Source organism: Lissotriton vulgaris, chromosome 3_1 (genome assembly GCF_964263255.1).
Source record: "Lissotriton vulgaris chromosome 3_1, aLisVul1.2, whole genome shotgun sequence".
Taxonomy (NCBI): Eukaryota; Metazoa; Chordata; class Amphibia; order Caudata; family Salamandridae; genus Lissotriton; species Lissotriton vulgaris.
The window spans coordinates 1,332,197,260-1,332,218,739 of NC_141689.1; the positions used below are offsets into that span (position 1 = coordinate 1,332,197,260).

At 46.3% G+C, this 21,480-nt stretch overlaps 1 protein-coding gene across 2 annotated transcripts in view; it reads left to right on the forward strand.

Annotated features, from left to right (window-relative positions):
• Window positions 1-21,480, forward strand: part of NRG1 (neuregulin 1) — a 1,782,260-nt gene that overhangs the window by 483,260 nt on the left and 1,277,520 nt on the right. For both annotated transcript variants that reach the window (XM_086961809.1, XM_086961808.1), the window contains exon 3: window positions 9,849-9,970. In XM_086961809.1, the coding sequence (XP_086817935.1) occupies window positions 9,849-9,970 (122 nt within the window). The remainder of the gene's footprint in view (window positions 1-9,848; window positions 9,971-21,480) is intronic.

Genomic DNA, 21,480 nt, shown 5'->3' on the forward strand with positions numbered 1-21,480 from the left:
ACCTGCAACATTATACAGCCCCCAGCAGGAGCGCCACCAGAGAGGCCTAGATTGCGACAGTTAGTCTATTCCTGCTCATCCAGGCGGCTGCTATCGTCTTGTCCGTCATCGTGACTCCTCGGGCTGTTCCTTTCCTCCTTAGCCCACACCTTCAAAGACTTCTTGAGTTCAGCAGGGTCCGTGAAGAAGTGCGAATGTCCTTGTCTGTTGATCCGAAGTTTTGCCGGATACAGCATGGCGTAATCCAGCCCGATGTCTCTGAGCTGCTTTTTATATGGTGCGAAGTGCCGCCGTTCCTCCTGCACTTTCGCGGTGAAATCAGGGAATAGGGAGATGTCCATACCTTAAAAATGTAGTTTCCCCTTTTCTCTTGCAACACGCAACGCTGCGTCCCTATCCCTATAGTTCAAAGGCTTCGCAATTATCGGCCTCGGGGGTGCCCCCGTGCGCGGGCGAGGTCCCAATGTGCGATGCGCTCTTTCTACGATGAACATCGAAGAGAAGATGTCGTCTCCGAGCAGAGTAACCAGGAGCCTCTCCACAAAGAGTTCCATCTTTCCAGTTTGGGTTGTCTCCGCAACCCCTGTAATGCGTATGTTCGAGCGCCTCGAGTGGGCTTCCAAGTCTTCTGACTTGTCTTGTATGACCTGGAGTAGCCTACCCATCTGCTTGCGATCTTTGTCTAATTCTGTCTGCGCTTCTTCGACTTCGGCCAGCCGCCTCTCCGACATGTCGAGACGTTCCGCGTGTTTGTCCACCCTCTCCGACATACGGTCCATGCGGAACGTGAGGGCGTCGATTTTGGACCCAATATTTGTCATGCTTTCCTGCAGACCTTTCTCCATTGACACCAGCATATCTTTGATGTCCGAATACAGTGTGCCCTCCGGTCTCCTGTCCTGCTGCGGCGAGGCTACTGCTGGAGGGTCCGGCGCCCTCGTTTTGCGCTGCTCGAATGCCAGCTTGGTCTGTGTTTTGTCACTCTTGCCCATGGCGGCTGGCCAAGTATCAGCGATGGCCGGCCTCACCGCACGTGTGGGGCAGCAGTTCCAGATATAATTATCCAGCCACCAGTTACGTGTCAGAAAGCTCCGATGTGCTTAATGGGATCGCTGCCCCTCTTCACGTGGGGAGTACGCACTCTGCGTAGGGCGTCCTGTAGTGCGCAGCACGGTTTGAAACAGTGGAGTGGGAGGGCTCCGGCACCCCCACTCAACAGCACAGGGACTCCTTCCCGCCTACTTCCCCGATCGAGGGTAGCTAAGCGTGTCCTGAGTTTGACTGTGCAGTGCGTCTCACTTATTTGCTCTCACGACCAGTGCAGCCGCGATCTTCCAGTTCGGTTATGCCTGCCAATTCCAGTCCAGGGGCCCCTCCACCGTGTTTCCCCTATGCCCTTAACGGATCCAGCAATACCTCCTCCCTACCGTGCTCTGGGGGAACACTCTTCGTTAGGTGGCGTGGCGCTGATGGCAAAGTCCGGCTGACCACCGGGGGGCTTCAGGCGACCAGCGGCTACCGATCCCTCTGCGTCTCTCCAAGCCGATCTCTGCGCCTCCGATCGCCCGCCAGTCAGATCAGATCACTGGACCCCTGCACCAGGCTCAACCCAGCCGCAGCAAGGAAGGAGCCAGGATTCACAAAGTCAGCCTCGTGTGGCCCAGCCCAAATCGCAGGTCTCCAGGACAGCACTGCTAAGCCTCATGCTTCAGTTTTCACCGCTGACCTGGTCCCAGGGTCAACAACCGATTCCGGGGCGGCGCAAATGGGGAGCTCGCGGCCCCGCCGCCTAGAGCCCGGCTTGCCTCATACTCGCTCCTTCTTGTCCCCGATCGTCTGGGTCCGTGGCACCCCCTGCCTCCGCTCGGCAGCTGCGCAGCCCGGACTCACCCTCCGGCGCCTTTCCTCCGATCTGCACTGCCCAGGGGTTCCGGGTCCCAGCGAAGGGTCTGTTGGCCCGGGGGCCGATCTCCTCTCCCAAGCCGCACGCAAGCTCACGCAAGCCGGGCAGCTTCCCAGGAAAGTCCGGCGTCCAGGGCCTAGTCCGCTCGCTCGCCTACACTCACTCTGGCTCCGTCCGTCGGCACCGGATTTTTCGTGCGGCGCTTCCGATGGGCGCAAACAGCAACAGGGGGCTATCCCACACCCCGATGATCCGCAGGCTCTGTGATTTAAGGATTTTGAGCAGGATATTGCTGGTGACGGCGCGGAGCTCAACGCTTAAGCGTCCTCCATCGTTGCTGGCAAGCTCCGCCCCCCTGAGTCCCAAGACTTCAGATCATCCTGAACTCGACTTGAAACTAAGAAGAAAACTGGACTTCGACATTCTGCTGCACAGAAGACTGAAGAGCATCTCCCTTGTGGCCAACGATTGACCACCCTGTGAATACAGGCACCATCCAGAAACTCGACGTCTGGTTTGCCGCCGCCTCCTGCCGGAGCCCGAGCCCGACGAGACCCAGACTCCCAGACATCTCAGAGCCCGATCCACAGTTCCTGAAAAGAAGAGACCTGTGGAGGCACCGAGAGACGTGGGACCGGCCATCTCGAAAGACCCCCGAGAAGCTTACTGCGCAGCACCCGAGGCACCCTCAACGCTGTGCTTTGGGGTTTGAGAAGCCCCAGCCCCGAGCAGCATCTGCACCGAAGGTCAGCCCCCCAGCATCTCCACGATCTGCGTGGGGCCCTTTTGCACTTTGCCACTCGACGCGCCATCCCGGGTACTAGTCCGTTGGCTAGTGGCCATCTTGCGACGAAATCCGAAAACTACACCGCTGGTCTGGTTGCTCCAGACTGGCCCTCGCTCCTGTAAAAAGGAGCACCCCCTCTGACCTTGCTGGTCAGAGTGAGAAGCTTGCATCACTTCCTGCGTGGCTTGCATTAGCCAAGGCTTGTTTGCTCCGATCAAGAAGCAGACACCGCCATCAGCTAGAGCCTTTGCGGGACAGCTCGTGACCGACGCCTAGACGTCCTCGACCTCTTCGTGTCCACGTGGCTGCAGAGACAATCTTCGCCTGTTTGCACCCGACATCGCCTGGTTCCACAGTAGTCACTGGCTTGTGACTTTGAACATTGTCCCCTCTGCTTTCAGGTCTTCACCTCTACAGATCCACCCTTGGATCCACCGGAACTCTCCACGACGACCCGCCTGCAGCATCTTCGTCTACAGGCTCCATAGACCAGCGCGACGAAACCCGACACACTTTGAGACATATGCACCCGCCTCCTGTGGGTGAGGTAAACCTGGCACTCCGGTGCCCCTGTGTAGCAATACACCTCTAGTGTCTATTTTCCAAGTTGCTAGGTTCTAGGTCATCCGGAAGGTTCCCTTTTCAGTAACTTTGTAACTTTTACGCACCATTGACATTGCATTGTTGTATGCGTGTGCTTTAAGCGCTGCACCCGAGTCCCGCGGGCCTTTCCCGACTTCTTCACTGTTAGTCCCGAACAGCTCCAGCGATTCCCCAGGCCTTAGGCCTACTTCCTTTTCGATTCGTGGTACTTATACCACTATTTTAGTATATGGTTTAGGTGGCCCCTAGGGCTCATCCATATTGTGCAACTTTTGTATATTTAAACTGTGTTTTGTTTTAACGCATTTGCTTCTGTGCTCATAAAGATTATAGGGGATATTTGTAGTAAATAAATATATATATATTTTCAATATATATCTTTGTGGTGTCCTTTCATTTGGTATTCAATGGGTTTGTGTATGGTAAAACAGCTTGCTTCACATGCCTTTACAGAGTTTAGCCTAAGACTGCTTTGTCCACGCTACTAGGATAGCTGGTCTATAAGGTTGACTTACAACCAATCATCATAAGGGTTGCTTGGCATGGTACAAGGTGATCACTAGAACTAGTGAGCATCATATACCAGGCCAACTTCTCACAGCGAGCACACAGCAGACAGTAAGATTACACCTCTGCACGTATTACAACCACAATCCCCAAACGGAATCTGCATGCTCTGAAAAGTGAAGCACTTTTAATTGCTACTGAAATTGAAGGGCTCTGGAAGTGAAGCGTTTTTGAATTGCATTGTGTAATATATATTTTTTTAATTGTGGAAATAACTGCTACTGCATTTTAATATCCTCCCCTACTAATTGTATTAGCATTTGCACTTTACCTGACCAGGGTGAGCTGGTGTAACACCGCCTGTACAAGCGAGTCACCGAGCATTCACCATCTTGGTCGGCGTTCTAGCTATTCGTAGTAAAGAGGTTTCCCTCCCTACTTAAGGAGATGGAAACGCGAGTGCGCAGTGTACACTTGCAGCGGGCGCACCACCGGCGTGCAAAAGGCAAGCCCGGCCACACACCGTGCCAGCCATGCTGCCGGTCAGGGACGCTACCCGACCGGGGATGTCCGCTACCGCTACTCAAGGGAACAACCTTTGCTAATAGGTGAGCAGGGAGGGGAGGCACCCAAATCTACAGAATTAAGAGATATAAATGCAATCTCAGTGAAAAATAGCACAGACAACCTCAAGTGTGGCCTGGTTAATTACTAAATCCCTGGTTAAACATCACCAGGAGATACATCTTATGTTAGAAGACCACAGTTTGGATGCACTATTTCTAACTGAAACATGGACCCGACAGGACTTGGAGGTTGAGTTGGGGTTAGCATGCCTCCCGTGCTACAAAGCTTTCCACAATCCACGGCTCACTGGAAGAGAAAGGAGAGCTGAGAGTGATCTATAAGGATATATGGAAGTTTTCCCCTATGGAGGTGGATGAATTAGAGGATATTGAACTTTTAGGATTCTCCCTTAAAGATGTCAAAGGACAATTGCTTACCAGCATAATCTGCTATAGACCTACTGGTTCGCGGAGTCCTCAGCATCAAGCATTAATTGACACTATCTATAATATGTCACTCACCCACTCTAAAATGAACATCCTAGGTGATTTTCTGGGAAAATGGGAATCTAGACCCTGCGTTGAAAGAACTGCTTCAAGCCTGTGAGAGCATAAATATGCAAGAGCTGGTGATGCACCCAACGCACCAGTGTGGGCATGTTTTAGACTTAATATTTGCAGATAATAAATGTGTAAAGATGGAGGATATATTACCTCTATGCTGGACTGATCATTTCCTTGTCCAATTTTCGGTAATAATTTCGAGAACTAATAATAAAATTGCTCCTAGGGGAATCAATGAACGTGGAAGGAAAAGGAACAAATTGCTGAAAACTAAACACTGCCTGACGTTCACAGAGACTAGAAATCTACGATGGATCGCACACCGCTAGCCTCTCCTCCGGATCGCCCCTGAGCACTCTGGTATATGAAGTGCATTTAGTTTGAAGAGTTGAAAGAAAAGTTCATGAGTGGTTCACCAAAGTTGGTGCAAGTAAGTACTTGTGGTTCCCAGGATCTCTAGACCAGAGGCATGGCCCAAGTTTCGGGATAGTTTCCCTCATCAGTAGATGTGGATTTAAGTAGAGCGGTGCCCCTATTTCCTGCGCTGTGGCCAGGTGAGGAGCGGCGCCAGTCCCTCAAACTTTAGGTGAGTGAGAGGCATATCCAAACAATAAATGGTTGGGTAATGCACTTGAGATACACAAGTATACAAGTAATTTCAACTGTTGAAACTCAGGAGTGATAACTTTCATTAATATATTGTCCCATTTTTTCTGTTTTCTTTTATATGTGTCGTCTGCACATGATTCCTCTCGTTTGTGGAAATCAGCTTCTCCTAAACAGGAGCATTGAGAGGGCCTACTCAGGTGATATCCTAGTATTTATATAATTTCTATTATGCACGCACGCACTTTTTAAGCAGTAGCAAAATATTCTCTTGGTCCTGAAGAAGCAGGTGATACACTTAGTATCTGTCAACTGCAGAAACATGTTGACCTTTCCATACATGCAGTAGATATTTGTTAAAAACTACAGTCATTTTGCACTTCACGTCTTTTAATCTTGGAAGTGGACTGCTACTCATTAAAGTCATTTGTGCACCCACTATCCATTTTTAACCACATCACTTTCACTCAATTTTTTTTGTGCACTGCTTTTCGGTTACCACTATCTTAGTGTACTATATGTATGTTGTGGACATACCACTTGGTGAGACTGGCCCAAATGATGACAAGAAGGGTGGTCCAGAGTGTGTAACTGATGGGAATCCATATCACACAGTGATGGGTCCAGATGTATCTTGTAGTAGATTAGACACATTTTGAACACAGAGACCTGAGTTTCTCTAGACCCACAGGTATTATTAATATATATAGTGTTCTGCTTAAGGGGTTATAACTGTGTTTGGGTCTTTAAATATTTCCCTTGGACCCTACTCTCTCCATGTGTGTTGTTACTTAGTGCAGTTGCATGACTGCGGGTCCTTTTTTCCTTTGTTCCTTTAATTCTTCATAGTAGCTTGGGCCAGTGTGAAGCAGAGCTCCACAAGTATATCCCAAACCGACGAACCATAACTTCGAGAAAGTTTCCCTCACAATAGACAACTGCCTCTTCCTTTTCTTCTGATCTGACAATGGCGACATTTAGGTCTGGCCCAGGATACCTCAACAGCCGCCTCAACTTCTACGCTCCCAAATGCCAGCTTCGATCGACCGGCCACGCCCTCGCCGCCGTCCCCCGCATCCGAAGAGCCACCACAGGGGGACGGTCCTTCTCCTACCTCGCCGCCAAGACATGGAACTCCCTCCCGACCCACCTCTGCCTGACCCAGGACCACCTCGCCTTCAGGAAGCAACTCAAGACCTGGCTGTTCGAGCAGTAGCGGACCCCCCTCCCCTAGCGCCTTGAGACCCTCTGGGTGAGTAGTGCGCTATATAAATGCATTGATTGATTGATTGATTGATTGATTGATTGATTGATTGATGAGGAAGAAATCCAATCCATTTTAAGTGACAATCCGAGTATGTTAGAATCGATGCCAGTCCAACCAGTGATCAATGAAGATGGATGGCCTAAGATTCTGATATTGAAAAAGAGTTACTCCTGTTCTTGTGTACCTGGGATCGCAATGGCTGAGTACCTCCAGGGAAACTGTGCACCATCGGGACTGATAGTCACCAATGCCCCTAGACTTTTCCTAGATGACAAAGACTTTTTGTGCGACTGGTCACTAATAGCATGGAAATGCACTTGTGACTGGCTCGTGTTAATAATTAAAACTGCAAAACGGGTCTCCGACAAAATGCTCATGGAGATTCAGGTACTGGAGGGTCAAATCAGGACAAAGATCACAGGGAAGTTATTTACCAAACAGCAAGAGGAAAATAACAAAACCACTAAAGAATTCAAGGACTATATTCTATTCGCTAAGCTTGAGAAGTGCAAAAAAGATCTGGCGAAATTCGCCATGGATAAAGTTTATCCTTATACTAGCGCCACCTATGTCCCGACTGCATATAACAGGAACGGACGCTGAGGGGGCTCCACCTACGGGACTTCGACCTCTGAGAACACCTCCAGTGACTCAGACTCGAGCAATCAAGGCAACTCCACCAACCAACAACGTGGCAGAGCAAATGGAAAAAATTGGAGAGGTAAAATCTACGGCCCGAATCAATTTAACCCGTGGTGGTCACCTAATCCATGGATGACTGAAGGTCCTTTTCCACCACATCCTATGGGCCCTTTCGGCCCTATGCCCTTCCCTCACAATCAAAATATGCAGCCTTTTTTAGGGTTTGGCCAAGGAAGGACACGAGACAGAAGACGAACCTCCAGAGGACAAGTACAGTGGACTGTCCCCCCGCAATCGATGGGTTTACGGAGCGGGGAGCAAATACCTCGGGATCAAGCAGGCACGAGTTCAGAGACAGTTTGATCATCAATCTGAGCTCCAGAGAGCTTTTCCCTATTGAAACTCAAGTGCTTAACCGAGGGCTTGGTTTTGTTCAGACCACTACTGGAGATCCATTTCAGACCAATGTTGAGTTAGCTCAATTCTTCAGGAAGGTTATGCTACATTTTTTCTTTCTGAAATCTGAGAACCCACCTACTGAATCAAATACGGGACTCAAGAAACCCTCAAACTTTATGCCTTTACCTCACACCATTCCAACCAAGGTTTTAACTTTCGAGGAAGCAGTGCGACACGACATTCAGATCCTGTTTTCAAGGACTGACAAACCGTTTATGAATCTCTCAAACCAAGAACAGCAGGCTTTGTCGGAGACTAAGAGACTCTCCATGAATATCAAACACCTCACTGAAGAAGCATTATCAGAGGGCTGGATTATGGCACCATGCATCCCCTACTCAAATATGATAATTGACATAGAATAAACAAAAGTAAGTTTTTTTTGACTGTGCACAGGCGTAATCAATCCGGTCTTGAATGTTTGAAGCGTGCCACGGAGGTATCACCCCGTCGTCCTAGAGGTGTTAATATAAAACAATGACAAATGCGGCCCTTAAATATTTAAGGGGCGACCCTCTGGGCGCAAATTCTCCAAATCAACCAAAGATATATACTTCACTCCCTTTTCATGAAGTTAATAACTTGAACAGTTCCATGATAGTTGCTTAGACGTTTATTATTTCAAGCGTATATGAGATCCGTTTTAATGTTGTTCATCACATCAAATGCATGCTTATTTCAATATATCATGATCCCAATGCATTTCGTGCCAATGGCACTTCATCAGGGGAATCTACAAACAAAAGTATATCATGAGGACTCACACTATTAAGTGTCAAATATCTGATTAGTTTGAACTGTGTGTGCAATAAGTAATGTGCTCTTGAAAACGAGTTTCAGTAGATCAAGTGTTGCTCAGTGCTCGAAATTAGGCGTAGCAGCGTAAAAACATGAAACAATAAATGCGGGTTGCGAATATCCAGTGTCATTAGCAGTGAGCTTCGATATTCTGCTAGAAACACGTGTGCTTTCGAAACATGCAAACAGGAGGTCGGAGTTCTGCCATTAATCTATGTTTGGAATGAAATGTGTATTGCGAGTGAATTAGCCGTGAGACGCGGTAGCGAAAGAGTGCGTTGAATAAAGTTAAAGCCGTCAGCCCGTGTCTTATTTGTGAACAATAGTTAAACTAAGTATCAAATTTCTTGTAGTCTAACGTGCTCACTATATAAATGTACATCCTTACCGGTATGCCCAAGGCAGAGATTTCACGGAAGACAAGGCGTCTTTTCCGATGTGTGTTAAACAAGCAGAGTGCACGTAGCGAGTTTAAACATAGCGGGAAGTGAAAATAGATGATTCTTAGCTGTACCACGATAAGACGCAAAGCGTGAAAAAGTGTGGCGGCCATCTTAAGATGGTGTCTATAGTATTGAGTATGTATTAAGTGAGTGTGCTAGCAAACAGGTAAACATTCCAAATCTACCAAGAGTAGGAAAAGATCAATGTCTCAGATAAACAATCCTGCAAAATAAAGTCACAAAAAATGTATAATCATAAAAAGTGTGACATTAGATTACGTGTTCCTGATGATTCATTAAGTTAGATTACAGGTAACATGAGATTTCAAGCCGGTCATTGAGCCCAAAGGGCTTCATAGAGTCAAGTTTAAAAATCCATGTGTTTTCTTTAAAGTGCCTTTACGTCGATCGTGCATAACCATACCTCTTGATCTTCCGGTAAAATTACTTGAGAAATTTTGATAAAAAAATCTGTAGTGTCTTTTATGTAAGTAGCTGCTGTATCTTTAAGGGACGCATTTGTCATAATTGACATAGAACCTGTCCTACAAAAGAAAACGTATTGAATATATGCTCTTTACAGTTCTGTGTTTACACATTCTATAATGCAAGCTATCGGTTTTAGTAAAGGATAATGCATGCCATATTTATTAAAGTTACAGAATAAATTGTACTTTTAACATAAACTATCTTTTTATCTCAGGAAAAGGTCCTCAGAACTGCAGATTAATCGAGCTTCGCTGGCTGATGCTGGGGAATACACCTGCATGGTGTACAACAAACTGGGCAATGACACGAAAAAAGCCAGCGTTGAAATTATACCTGGTAAGAGTCACGTTGTTTCTAATGAATAATGTGCCATATTGCGCCACACAAAAAACAATAATTTAATCTTTAGGCAGCAAAATACTCAAGGTATTCTGGCATCTTCACTCTAAAAACTACAGTTTGCAGTGAAGGACACGTTTCTACACACGCATGCAGAGAAAACCACAGGCCTATATTAGTCCCCCAGGCACCCTTGAGAGCAAGGGTTGTCCTATCAAGATGCAAACATCCAAAGAATGGACTGACAGATATCTTGCTGTTGCTTATATTTGATGCGAAAAATGACCATGATATTATTAAACGCATTTACTGTATGCATGATATTTTAACATTAATTCCTTCTCGAATTTAAGTGTGTTTTTCTTTAAATGATGAGTTTAAACCACTTTGTACCAAAGTGAATACTATTAGTTCCTGGTTTTTTTAGACTGCATTGTGTGTTTTATTAAGAGCTAAAGGCAATACAGAGGGCTTTGAAATTGATCCTTGCCTGCATAGGAAGCCAGTGAAGGTTAGCAACTGCTGGTCTAGCGGACTTCCACCTGGGAATTTTTAACAATAGTCTGGCAGCTGCGTTTTGAAAATCTCAAAGTCTGGCCAAGAGCCCCTTCTGATGACCGAAGAAAAGGGTGTTGCAGTAGTCCAGCCTCGACACAATGAGGGCAGAAACCACCATTTTCTGAAGGGACTCCAAAATAAATGGGCAGAATTTTTTAAAGCAATCTTTACAAGGAGAAAGATAGTGGAGGAAATTGAATTGATATGATATCCGAAAACAAGCTTAGTATTGAAAATTATCCCCAAGTTCTTGGCTTTTACGGCTGGGGTGGGCAGATATCCCTGTTCTTGGGTCCATCAGTGAGGTGACCGGAAGGGAACATTGGATCCGAAAAGTAGGACCTTGGTCTTTTCCAAGTTCAACCTCAGTTTTCCAGCATCCACTTGCTGATCTGTTGCATGCTCTGGTAAAACCTAGATGCAGTATCCTGAATATTGCTTGATATTGAAACAATAATCCGGATGTCATTCGTGTATGATAGCATGGCAAACTCAAAGGATTTGATGAGTTGTGCCAATGCGGTGACATACAAGCTAAAAAGAGAAGAACTAAGGGAGAAGCCCTACGGCACCCCCCAAGGAATCTGGAAAGGGGTGAATACTGAATTGCCTATTTCCACTACTTGCTCTCGATCCATTACAAATGTTTTGTGAAGGGGTAGAGGAGAGCCACCAACGCCCGAATCCCGAAGATGGCTGTCAGCAGACAGTGGTCAACAGTGTTGAATGTCGCTGAGAGGTCCCACAGGATCAGTGCGGCGTTGTTGTCTCTGTCCACTGTGCATCTGATTTCCTCTGTTGCATTAATAAAAGCCAGCTCAGTGCTGTACTCGGACCTGAAGCCGTACTGGGAGTCGTCAAACAAATGATTCTTATTGATAAAAGAGGTGAGTTCAGGATTATTTTTTTTATAGAAAGACCACTGTCTAGAACCGGGGTCTTCTACCGGTAGCTCGCGGAGACCCCGAGAGTAGCTCGTGTAGCCCTTCAGCCTTTCCGGCTCCATTTGACCGCCCTCATCCAAACCAGCCGCTCTGATTGGAGCTAAGCTGGGATGGGGGCTGGCGAAGAGGATGACTCTCCTCTCCTGGAGCTGCAGACTCCTCTTGTGAGAGTCTGACTCTTGTGAAGTCATCATCTACTGAAAACGCGCTGGCATCGCACTGTCTGCCATTGTGCGACGGGTGCCAGCGCGGAGCAGTAGGAGACGTAACTTCCACCGCAGGTAAGCTCAATGGTGCTTTTATTGTTTGTAAGTGCAAAGATACTATATGTATTTTGACGAAGGAACTATGGACATAACCAGAGGTTTGTTGGAGCAGAAACGTATGGGGAGAAATGTTTGATTTTTGCAGTTCCAGAGGTCGGTTGCCAGCTCCCAATAAAATGGCTGGTTAACCCATGGCAGCCATTTGTCAAAGGGGGGTGCCTACTCTGCCGGCGCACTAATGGATGTCCCGTGTTTACATCGGGAGATGACTTATGATAGTGCAAAGAAAGCAATCTCCATTGCTGAAAAAGGCACAAAGAACGAGTGGAACAAAGGGCAGAAAGGCACAAAAAACAAGGGGAAAACAAGTGGAACAGAGGGCAGAAGGGCACAAAAAAACGAAGCAAAAACGAGTGGAACAGAGGGCAGAAAGGCACAAAAAACGAGTGGAACAGAGGGCAGAATGGCACAAAAAACAAATGGAACAGAGGGCAGAAGGGCACAAACAAGGGAAAAACGAGTGGAACAGAGGGCAGAAAGGCACAAAAACGAGTGGAACATAGGGCAGAAAGGCACAAAAAACAAGTGGAACAGAAGGCAAAAGGTGCACAAAAACAAGGGAAAAACGAGTGAAACAGTGGGCAGAAAGGCACAAAAAACGAGTGGAACAGAGGGTAGAAAGGCACAAAAAACAAGTGGAACAGAAGGCAAAAGGGGCACAAAAACAAGGGAAAAACGAGTGGCACAGAGGGCAGACGGGCACAAAAAACGAATGGTACAGAGGCAAAATACAGAATACAGAAATATAGGGGCAGCTAACGACAGAAGGCAGAACGGGCAGAGAGGCATGGGGGCAGCGAGGGGAACAGAAGGGAAAACGGGGCAGAGACACGGGGCAGCAAGGTGTACAGAAGGAAAGACCGGGCAGAGAGAGCTGCATTACAATGATTATTTCAATGACAACTATTACTGAAAGGTCTTAATTTTGGACCTTAAATTTGGACCTATTAATTGAAATGTGTTGAAGCGTCACAAATCTAAAGTCATTCCTTTTGGTGTTCTAGGGAACTCTTAAGTCAGGCCTGTCTTGGGTATTTTGTTCAAACCACAGTATGGGCTCTGATGAAATTAGGCTTAAAGTCAATAAAACTGGGTGTGTGGGGGGTCTCTCGGAAAAATGCGCGAGTTGCTACAGGTTCAGTAGCTCACTGGCCAGAAGTAACTCTGACTACATAAAAGGTTGGAGACCCCTGGTCTAGAAGATTTTATTAAAAACCTGTCAGCTGGCATCGTATAATTTCTGGGACTAGACCGATGGTATTGGTGGAACAAGGATCTGTAGGGGAGCCAGATTTAGTTGTCCTAAGCAGTTTGACCACCTGATCTGTGGTGGTGGCAGACAAGGAATTAACATAAGAGGTACTATTAGGAAGTTGGTCAGGAAAGTGAAGCTCTTACCCTTGAGATTGCTTGTTGTAGGCCCAGATTGGACATTAGCTCCAAAAGATTACTTGTGTCACTGTACCCCAAGTTCTGCAAAATTTGTTTTAAAAAAAACAAAAAATGCCACGACTCTTGTCCGGAGGCCACTGCAGCTTGCACCACACCATGCTGCCAAACATATTAACGACACAACTACTAACCATCATACGCCTACAAGTGTGACAATTCTGACTATTTCAGACTCCCCACAAATGACTTTGGGGGTAGGTAATAGTCATTTTAAATATATATTGAATAATAGGTAACTGCTGTCACCTCTAAATTTGCCTGACAGCGCCACCTTGTGACTGACTGTCTTAAGCACCGATGTTGACAATTAAGTGCAAATGTTGCACTGGAACCCAACCATCTCAAATTTAGCACTGGCACCTCCAGAGTCTTGTCTGCTGCCGGGAGAGTTGTGCCTTTGTGGGCATTTTACTCCCTCATACATCATGTCCACTGCTCTTTTATCCACCCACACTCCCCCACCCTTCTAATGGCTATTTCGGCTCTTCAACCAGAGAGCTGATGCAAGTAATCTGTGATATGAAGGGCAAGGAACAAGGACCAAAATCCCTGGTGAGAACATTTCCGAGTTTTGGTAACTATTCCTGTTTTATACATGTCTGCTCATTCACTGTTAATTTATTGGGAAGATAATCCTCTGAGGTCATGAAAGTATAAGAAAATCCTAGGAATGTGGGTGTATATCTGAATCATTGAGTAAATAATCCTACCCATTTGCTTACTCACTGAGCAAATTTGTTGAAAAACATTTTAAAAATAGCAATGGTAACAAAAATACTAAGTTGATCAAGAGATGCTTTTGTTTTTTGAGGGCCATTGCATGAGCTTTGTAAAACATTTAGGGCCATATGTATCAAACTCTAGTTTTGCGATTCTCAAATTGCGATTTTTTGCGAATTGCTATTTGAGAATCGCAAAACGCTATGTATGTAGAATTTGCAAATAATTTTGCGAATCCTACATATTCTTTAGTTGCAAATTGCAATTCGCAATTAAGGAATATCTCTCCATTCATTCCTATGGGCCTAGAGGTCCATAGGAACGAATGGGAAGACGCGCTCAGTTTGCGATTCTCACTTAGAGAATCGCAAATTGAGAATGCAATTTCAAGGGTGCCAGGGTGTCAAAAAAACACCCTGTTGCACCCCTGAAATGTGCATGTGTGCACATGTGGCACACATACATGCCCTAAGGGTATATGTATGTGCGCCACATGGCACTTTGAAAAATTTTTAAAAGTGAATTTTTCAGAGAAATCACAAATTACCACCAACTTGAAGTTGGTGGTAATTTGCGATTCCTTATGGTCAAATTGCACTTTTTCTGTGCTTCTTACATTGCATTTAAAGAATAGCAATTTGCGATTCCTTAGATACAATCACAAAATAGGGAATCGCAATTTTTGGGATTGCTTATTTTGCAAGGCAGTTTTTTTTTCATGCATACCACTGAGCCCAATCGCGATCACAAACACCGAAATTCTGCGAAATTCGGCGTTTGCAATCTCAATTTGGAATGATACATATGGCCCTTGAAGCCTCAAATGCACATTGTTGCATGCCTGATTGTGCAAGGCTGTTTTTTGTCTTCGCTTGTGTTTTCTTTGAAACCAGTGGCACTCTCCAACTTGGAGGTTAGTCAGATTACATCTGTTTACCCTTTTTAATATCGCATGAAAAAAATGTTGTTCATGAATAATTCAGTGCGAAAGTGATCCTTTTTGCATGGTTAGCCCCATTTGTTTCGGACCGATGTTGCTAATTTTAATACTCTGTGCAGTGGGACACTGCTAATCAGGCCACATTCCATGTGCTCTGACCCCTAAAATATTGTACAGCTGGCTAACTACTAATTGCTATATTTAACTTTCCTATAGGACCGTTGTATATGTTACAGAAATATACCCCTTGCATGGAATGTTAAATATCACCTGCGGACTGTAGCACTTGCTGCACCATCCACTAGTATGACAAAGGAAAACATCGTTTCTGGCCTTTCATTGTAGCCTGACTGCTGCAATTGAAACCTGCTGTCCGACCTGTCAAAATAACTCTATTGACAGGGGTAACACCTTTCTTTCGAGTCTTAATACAGTGACTAGCATCCAAAAACAATTTTCGCTGTGGAAGGCTCTGGCTGTCCTATGAGGAAAAAGTACAGATTAATACATTAATTTTCCTATCTCTGGTTTGGGACAAGCTGGAAAAAGGGTTCAACCATTATTTTTAATACTTCTTAAAAATTCAATTTAGCGATGAATTTTCAATAAAATTTAGGGAAGTATTTTTTGGAAAGGTACCTTTTCACTGCCTGAAGCTCTTGAGGCGAATTTGCGATAGCCTGCCAGCAACTGCCCCTGCCTGTGCTTGACCTTAATGAACTATGAAAACTGCTCCTAGAGCAGGAAAATTGCCTAGGCCTAGTCAGGTTGGGCTGGTTTTGGGGCACGTGATCCTTAATAGCTCTGGAAGGGCAGTTGGGGAGGATCCAGACGCTTCATTAATTTCAAAGGAGCCGACGTGAGGCCTACCCTCTCGAGTTAGTGTAAGTAAAGACCAGGGATAGGAAAACTCTTCAATCCTAGAACACATGGTAGTCAGCCTGGCTCTGTTTCAGTGAGAGGAGGAGCTCATTCCCCTAAACATTACTTTGACTAGCACACACAGGGCAGAAGTCATGTGTCCTTATGAATTCCTTCTATAATAGTGCATTCTGGACCAGTGTGTGGTAAAACAAACAATATGTACAGCAAAACTAGGTAGGATTTCCCCTGGGAACGTTATCCTCATTGGTTAGGCAGTGTCCAAAAGTCACACTTATCCACTGGCTACTAAGTTCTGTCCCTGAGGTCCAGGGATTCTTAGTAGTGTACAGAAGGACTTATCCAGAAATATCTGGAAAATTTGGACTTAGAGAGGTTTGGGCTTCCATACCACCAAGACCAGCCACCCAAGTCAACCTGACCACAGTGTGATCTCGACATGCAAAGATTTTAAGTTGGTCTTGCTCAAAGCTTTTTGTGGCTAGAAAAACGTGTTCAGCAGACCCTCGCGGCGGGCCTATCCGACTTTGGCGCTCGTTTCCCGAATACAGACTGGAGCTTTGCCCTCTGGAGGATTCTGAGCTCTAAAAAACAGATTAAAGTCATCCTTTTGAGTTTGGCTGATGAAGGTAAATCCATAGAGAAGGAAGAAAGATTTACCTCTGTCATTCCAAGGGACCACCATCCGCCAAATGTTGACTAGTAGCCCTGTGGACAACAGTTTAGGGAAAGTTTGATGTATGTCACAGTTAAACATGACTCCCAGAGTTTTCAAAACTAAAGTAATGATGCCTACACCATGGGAGGTTTCTCCCATGGTGTGGGGGTCACTTATTTTCTTTTTACTGCCCCTCTGGCAGAATATTCATGGAGGTGACTGGAATTTTTTTTTGAAATTACATTTGACTGCCTACTGTAAATAGGGCAGATGGTCAAATGGCTTCCCTCTAACGGTCCCTACTCAATCGGGCCATAAAGGGAAGGTTTATGTTAACAGAGAACATTTTACTCTATTGGCATAAGCCTTGCAGTTGGCTCACAATGAAATTGGGCAGTTGGACCTAGAATTTCCCGGGCAGGATATTTCATCACCTTTGTAATGGAATACCCTGTCAGCCAATCTGTAAATCAGGGCCTGAGTTTGAACGCAGAAATCTTTATGAGGCAAAGGCAAACAAAGTATCCAAAACAACTTCCCATGGTGTGGAATTTCAAACCCTCCCCCCAAGCTTTTCTACCAAAACAATGGTTTCTGAAGGAACTTGTTCAATGACTATGCAGCGTTGAGAGGACTTTCTTGGGTACAGTTTCCTACCTTGCCCCATTAGAGGATTTTGACTTTCATTTCAGAGACTAATTGAAAAGGTAAAAATCTTGACCATGATGAACCTATTTGGTGTATCCGACAAGCGCTCCATCACTGTTGGCCTGAAATCATGCCTAGATCCTGGTTACACATGAACAGGGCTTTCTATAGATACTTTTCTTTTTCTCCTCACGGTTTGTCTTAAATCTTTAAAAATGCAGGGGGCATGGCTATGTGCAGGCCAAAGATGGCAGCACTGGATTGAGCTCGGCGAATCCTCTGTCATATCCATGGGTTGGCGGACGTCTTATCTTCCAAACTGAGGTTTAAGCGGTGGAACTAATAACAGACATATGAGAGTAGGCAGTGGTCTGACCAACAGCCCAGAACTGGTCTTTATAGTGTCTCAGAGCCCTGGGAAGATTCTGCCTTACTATCAAAGATGGCAGTGGCCAGCTGCTCCCTCAGATGTTTCGCAGTCTGCCTAACTTCTTGCCTGCCTGCTACTTGTGGAGTCTGATGCGGGCAGACTCCGAGCTGGTTTGATCTACAGCCTGATGCGATCTCTCCAATCATCCAAGCGGTTTGAGCCACAGTTCAGAACCAGACTCCTTGCTCTTAAGTGACCGTGACAGAACCACCTAAGATGGTAGTGCAGGCCTGTCTCCTCAGAAGCCCTGCAGCACACCTACCTGCTTGCGGAGTGTGACCGGGTGCAGGCTTGTGCCTAGATTGTTACACAGCTTTTTGTTCTCTGGTTGTCTGAAGGCGACGCTACGTATTATAGGCAGTATGGAGCCGCTTTTGATTGACTAACTGCCTGCAATTGGAATATGCTCGCCTTCGTCAGGCCCGCGTGTGCATGTGAATTGAGGCATCAGCAGACACCTGCGAAAAGGATGAGAGACTAACCTGAGCTCATTCTGATTCTTGAGTAAGATCCCCCTCTGTGGCAGTCCCTGGACTACTTCTGGCCTACTGAAAGGTACTGTGCTCTATGGTAAGGAAATGTATTTACAGCGGGCAGTGGCGCTTGCACAAGATGGCGGTATTCAACGGAATCTATCTCACATGATTGCATGATCGGCTTGTCCAAACCTGGCATTTGAGGTCCATTTGGCAGGGCTGCGTCTGCTACCGGTGGTTGGCTATTAGGAGCAAATCCTGAGGAACTACAAGTGCTGCGAGTTACATGAGGTACAAACTAAGGAGTTATTAGAGCTACATTAGGTGTACTGGCAGGAATACTGTCCCCTATTTCCTGGGTACTCCATGAACATCAATCGCCCTGCTTCCTTGCACAGCTGAGTTATCTAGGTACTAAAGGGATACTGTGTACTACTTGCCACCCTGAGGCAATTGCACAACGATCTAAGCCCTTCCCTCAGCATCGTTCCACTGCTTCTTAGTGCACTGACCTGGGCCAACATTACCTCATATCATTGGACATTTCAATCCATTGAGGATATTAGTGTCCTTGGAGAGCGAAAATAAAGGGACCCTCTTGCTGCAGCTGACATCTATCAACTCCTACCAATACCTTTCCTTATACAATTCATTAATGGCCAAGATCTGCTGATACCACTATTAGCATATATGTGTTAAGGGACTTTTGAGGACCATCTATCTCCTGCAGGTGAAGCGATGCCATCTGTGTGAGTGGGGGTAGTTAATTTGTGAGCCTACAACAACGGGCCAAAGATCAATTCTATCAGGGTAGCCTGAACAACTTAGCTACACACAACTCTGTTCCAGGATGTCAGATACCAGAGAGAGCAACATGGTGAGAGAAGCCAAGGTGAATCTCAAGCTTTCCAAGCAATCACCTCCAATTCCAGAGTCTCTAGTGTAAAGCAGTCCTGACTCATCCCCTCCTTGGAGGCCATACTCCTCAAACTGAACACTGTGCACAATAGAGCTCAAAGCACTAAAACAAAGAACAATTTACTACAGGTTGAAGTTGCAGAGATTCACAAATATATCAAAGACTTAACAATAAGAATTTCTAATGCTGAAATTCGGATAAATGCATCGTGGAAGACTACATCAGTGTTCAAGCAAAACCACTACAATGCCTGAAATGTTCTTGATCTTCACTAAAAAGGGAACGTACGGAGCAGGAAGACAGTAACCGAAGGAACAATCTTTTTATCTTTGGACTTCCAGAGGGCATTGAAAACTCAGTTGGCTCTGTATCTCACTTCCTAATCTCATGGATTTCAGAAGTGCTCCGAATCACCTTCTCCAAAGACATTGAGTTCGAACAAGCTCACAGGATTTTGCAGCGTAAATCTTTCTGGATTCACTATGCTGTGCATTATTCTGCCTTCTAGTGGTTGGGTCCGGAATTGTTGTCTTTCTTTGTGGCCCCGGTGGGCGTCGACATACCACCATTTGTTGTCCTTCGTGACGTCGAAGCGCTTACTCCGGAAGCTCTCACCTTTGGTCGCCATCTTCAGATTCTTTTTTCCGCCGTTGGGTCTGGATCGTTACTAAAGAGTTCCAGAGATTTGGAGAGCGAATCGACGAAAATACCAGAAAATTGATGAAAATCACAGATTTCAACGCACCCGACTACAGGTCAGGTAACCGGGACAACAAAGGAGAAGGTTTTCACCAGAGATCTCGACGGTCAACGGAAAATGCGCACACAGGGGGGCTCCCTGAGCGCGGGGATGGACAAAACACCTTTCAAGTTTTGTACCAACTGCCACCGCAAATACACCCAGAAGGACCAGCGTCCAGTCTGCTACCTCTGCCTGCCGCTCGACCACAACAGCTCGACCACAACAGCGAGGACTGCAATGCGTGCTCGGCGTTCACACCCAAGACCCTCAAAGTACGAGAGAGGCAGAGAAGGGCGAACTACACAATGCAGAGGCAGGGGCCACCTCCAACATTCTGAGACTTGGGCCTCTCCAGTGGAGAGTAGGACAACATCGTCGACGGACCGGAGGACTGCACTGTCGTCGAAGTTCAAAAGAAAAAGTCAAAGGAGGTAAGAGAGTCGCCAACCCCCATACACTTGACCGACACTCGTAAGAGTGAAGCAAAGTCCTGGAAGGAAGCATTGCCGTCGAAAGCAACTGCACCCAAGGACAAGCAGCCCAGTGAATCCTTTGAAAAGGACTCCAAGACAGCAAAGATCCACAAAAAAATCAAGGACATTGAAAGATGCCGCCGAAAAGGACAGCTCCATGTCGAGAAAAGAAGGGTCAACAACGACTTTGACGACCTCGAAGCGAAGCGCTCAAACCCTCGACGCCAAACCAGCTGCAGAGATGGAGATGAAGAAAAGGAGGATTGAGACCGAAATGGCGAGCAGCCTGTAGCGAAAAAAGAACTTTGACGAACAGATGAGCCAGTACACCATCCCGCCGAAGCCAGTGGCCGAGGTCGAAAGGGGCGTCGAAGACCTTGAACCGCTGAAAACAATTTAAGTGGTCGAGGAACAGGTGGAAAAGGCCCTGTATTACTTCGAGGGTGAAGGCGAGGAGGATCAGCAAACCTACCAGGACTCAAAGTCCTTGGAGGCGCAAGACTTATAGTGCCATGACCTCAACTCCGATTTACCTAAAGAAGGAGTAGACGATACCCTTCGAGGCCTTCACCACCAGACGATATAGGGGTCTATAATATGGTGGTTAAAAAGGCTGTAGAGACATATAGAGTGACATTGGAGGAGGAGCAACCCAAGGCATATTTTCTCCTAGAAATGCTGTTACCTATACAAACAAGGAGTCAGTTCCTGCCCATTCCCCCTAGTGTGCTGGACCAGGAGGCTTTCAGGGAGCCAGCTGTATGTAAATCAGGTACCCAGAGGACGAAAAGAAGTACAAGCACTCCTCAAAGGACTCTGCATACATTCAGAGATCAGTGCAGCTGATTCAATAATAAAAGCAACAGCTAGGAAAAGGGCCAATGTACCCACAGATGCCGAACCACCTAGTACATCGCACCAAACCTTCCAACAAGGTTATCAAGGAAATCGCCAGGGCCAGCCGCAGCAGGGACAGCAGCAGCAGAACTGTCAGTACCAGCCACAAGGCCAGTCCTTTCGAGGGCGCTCAAACGGACGAGGACAGGCACGGAGAGGAGGACAACAACCCACCTCCAAGGGACTCCACCGTAAGGTAAAAGCCCACCCTAACAACACCTCTAGGGGGGTATCAAACCATAAGACAAAACAAAAACGTGATGTTACAAGACAAACAGTTCCTCGAACACATAACACCAGTAGGAGGCAGAATAAAGGACTTCCTCCAGGAATGGAAGAAGGTCACAATAGACAAATGGATCCTAAACCTCATACAACACGGCTACTGTATAGAGCTAGAAAAACTACCTCCAAACAAGAGACCAAACAACAAGGTGCACTC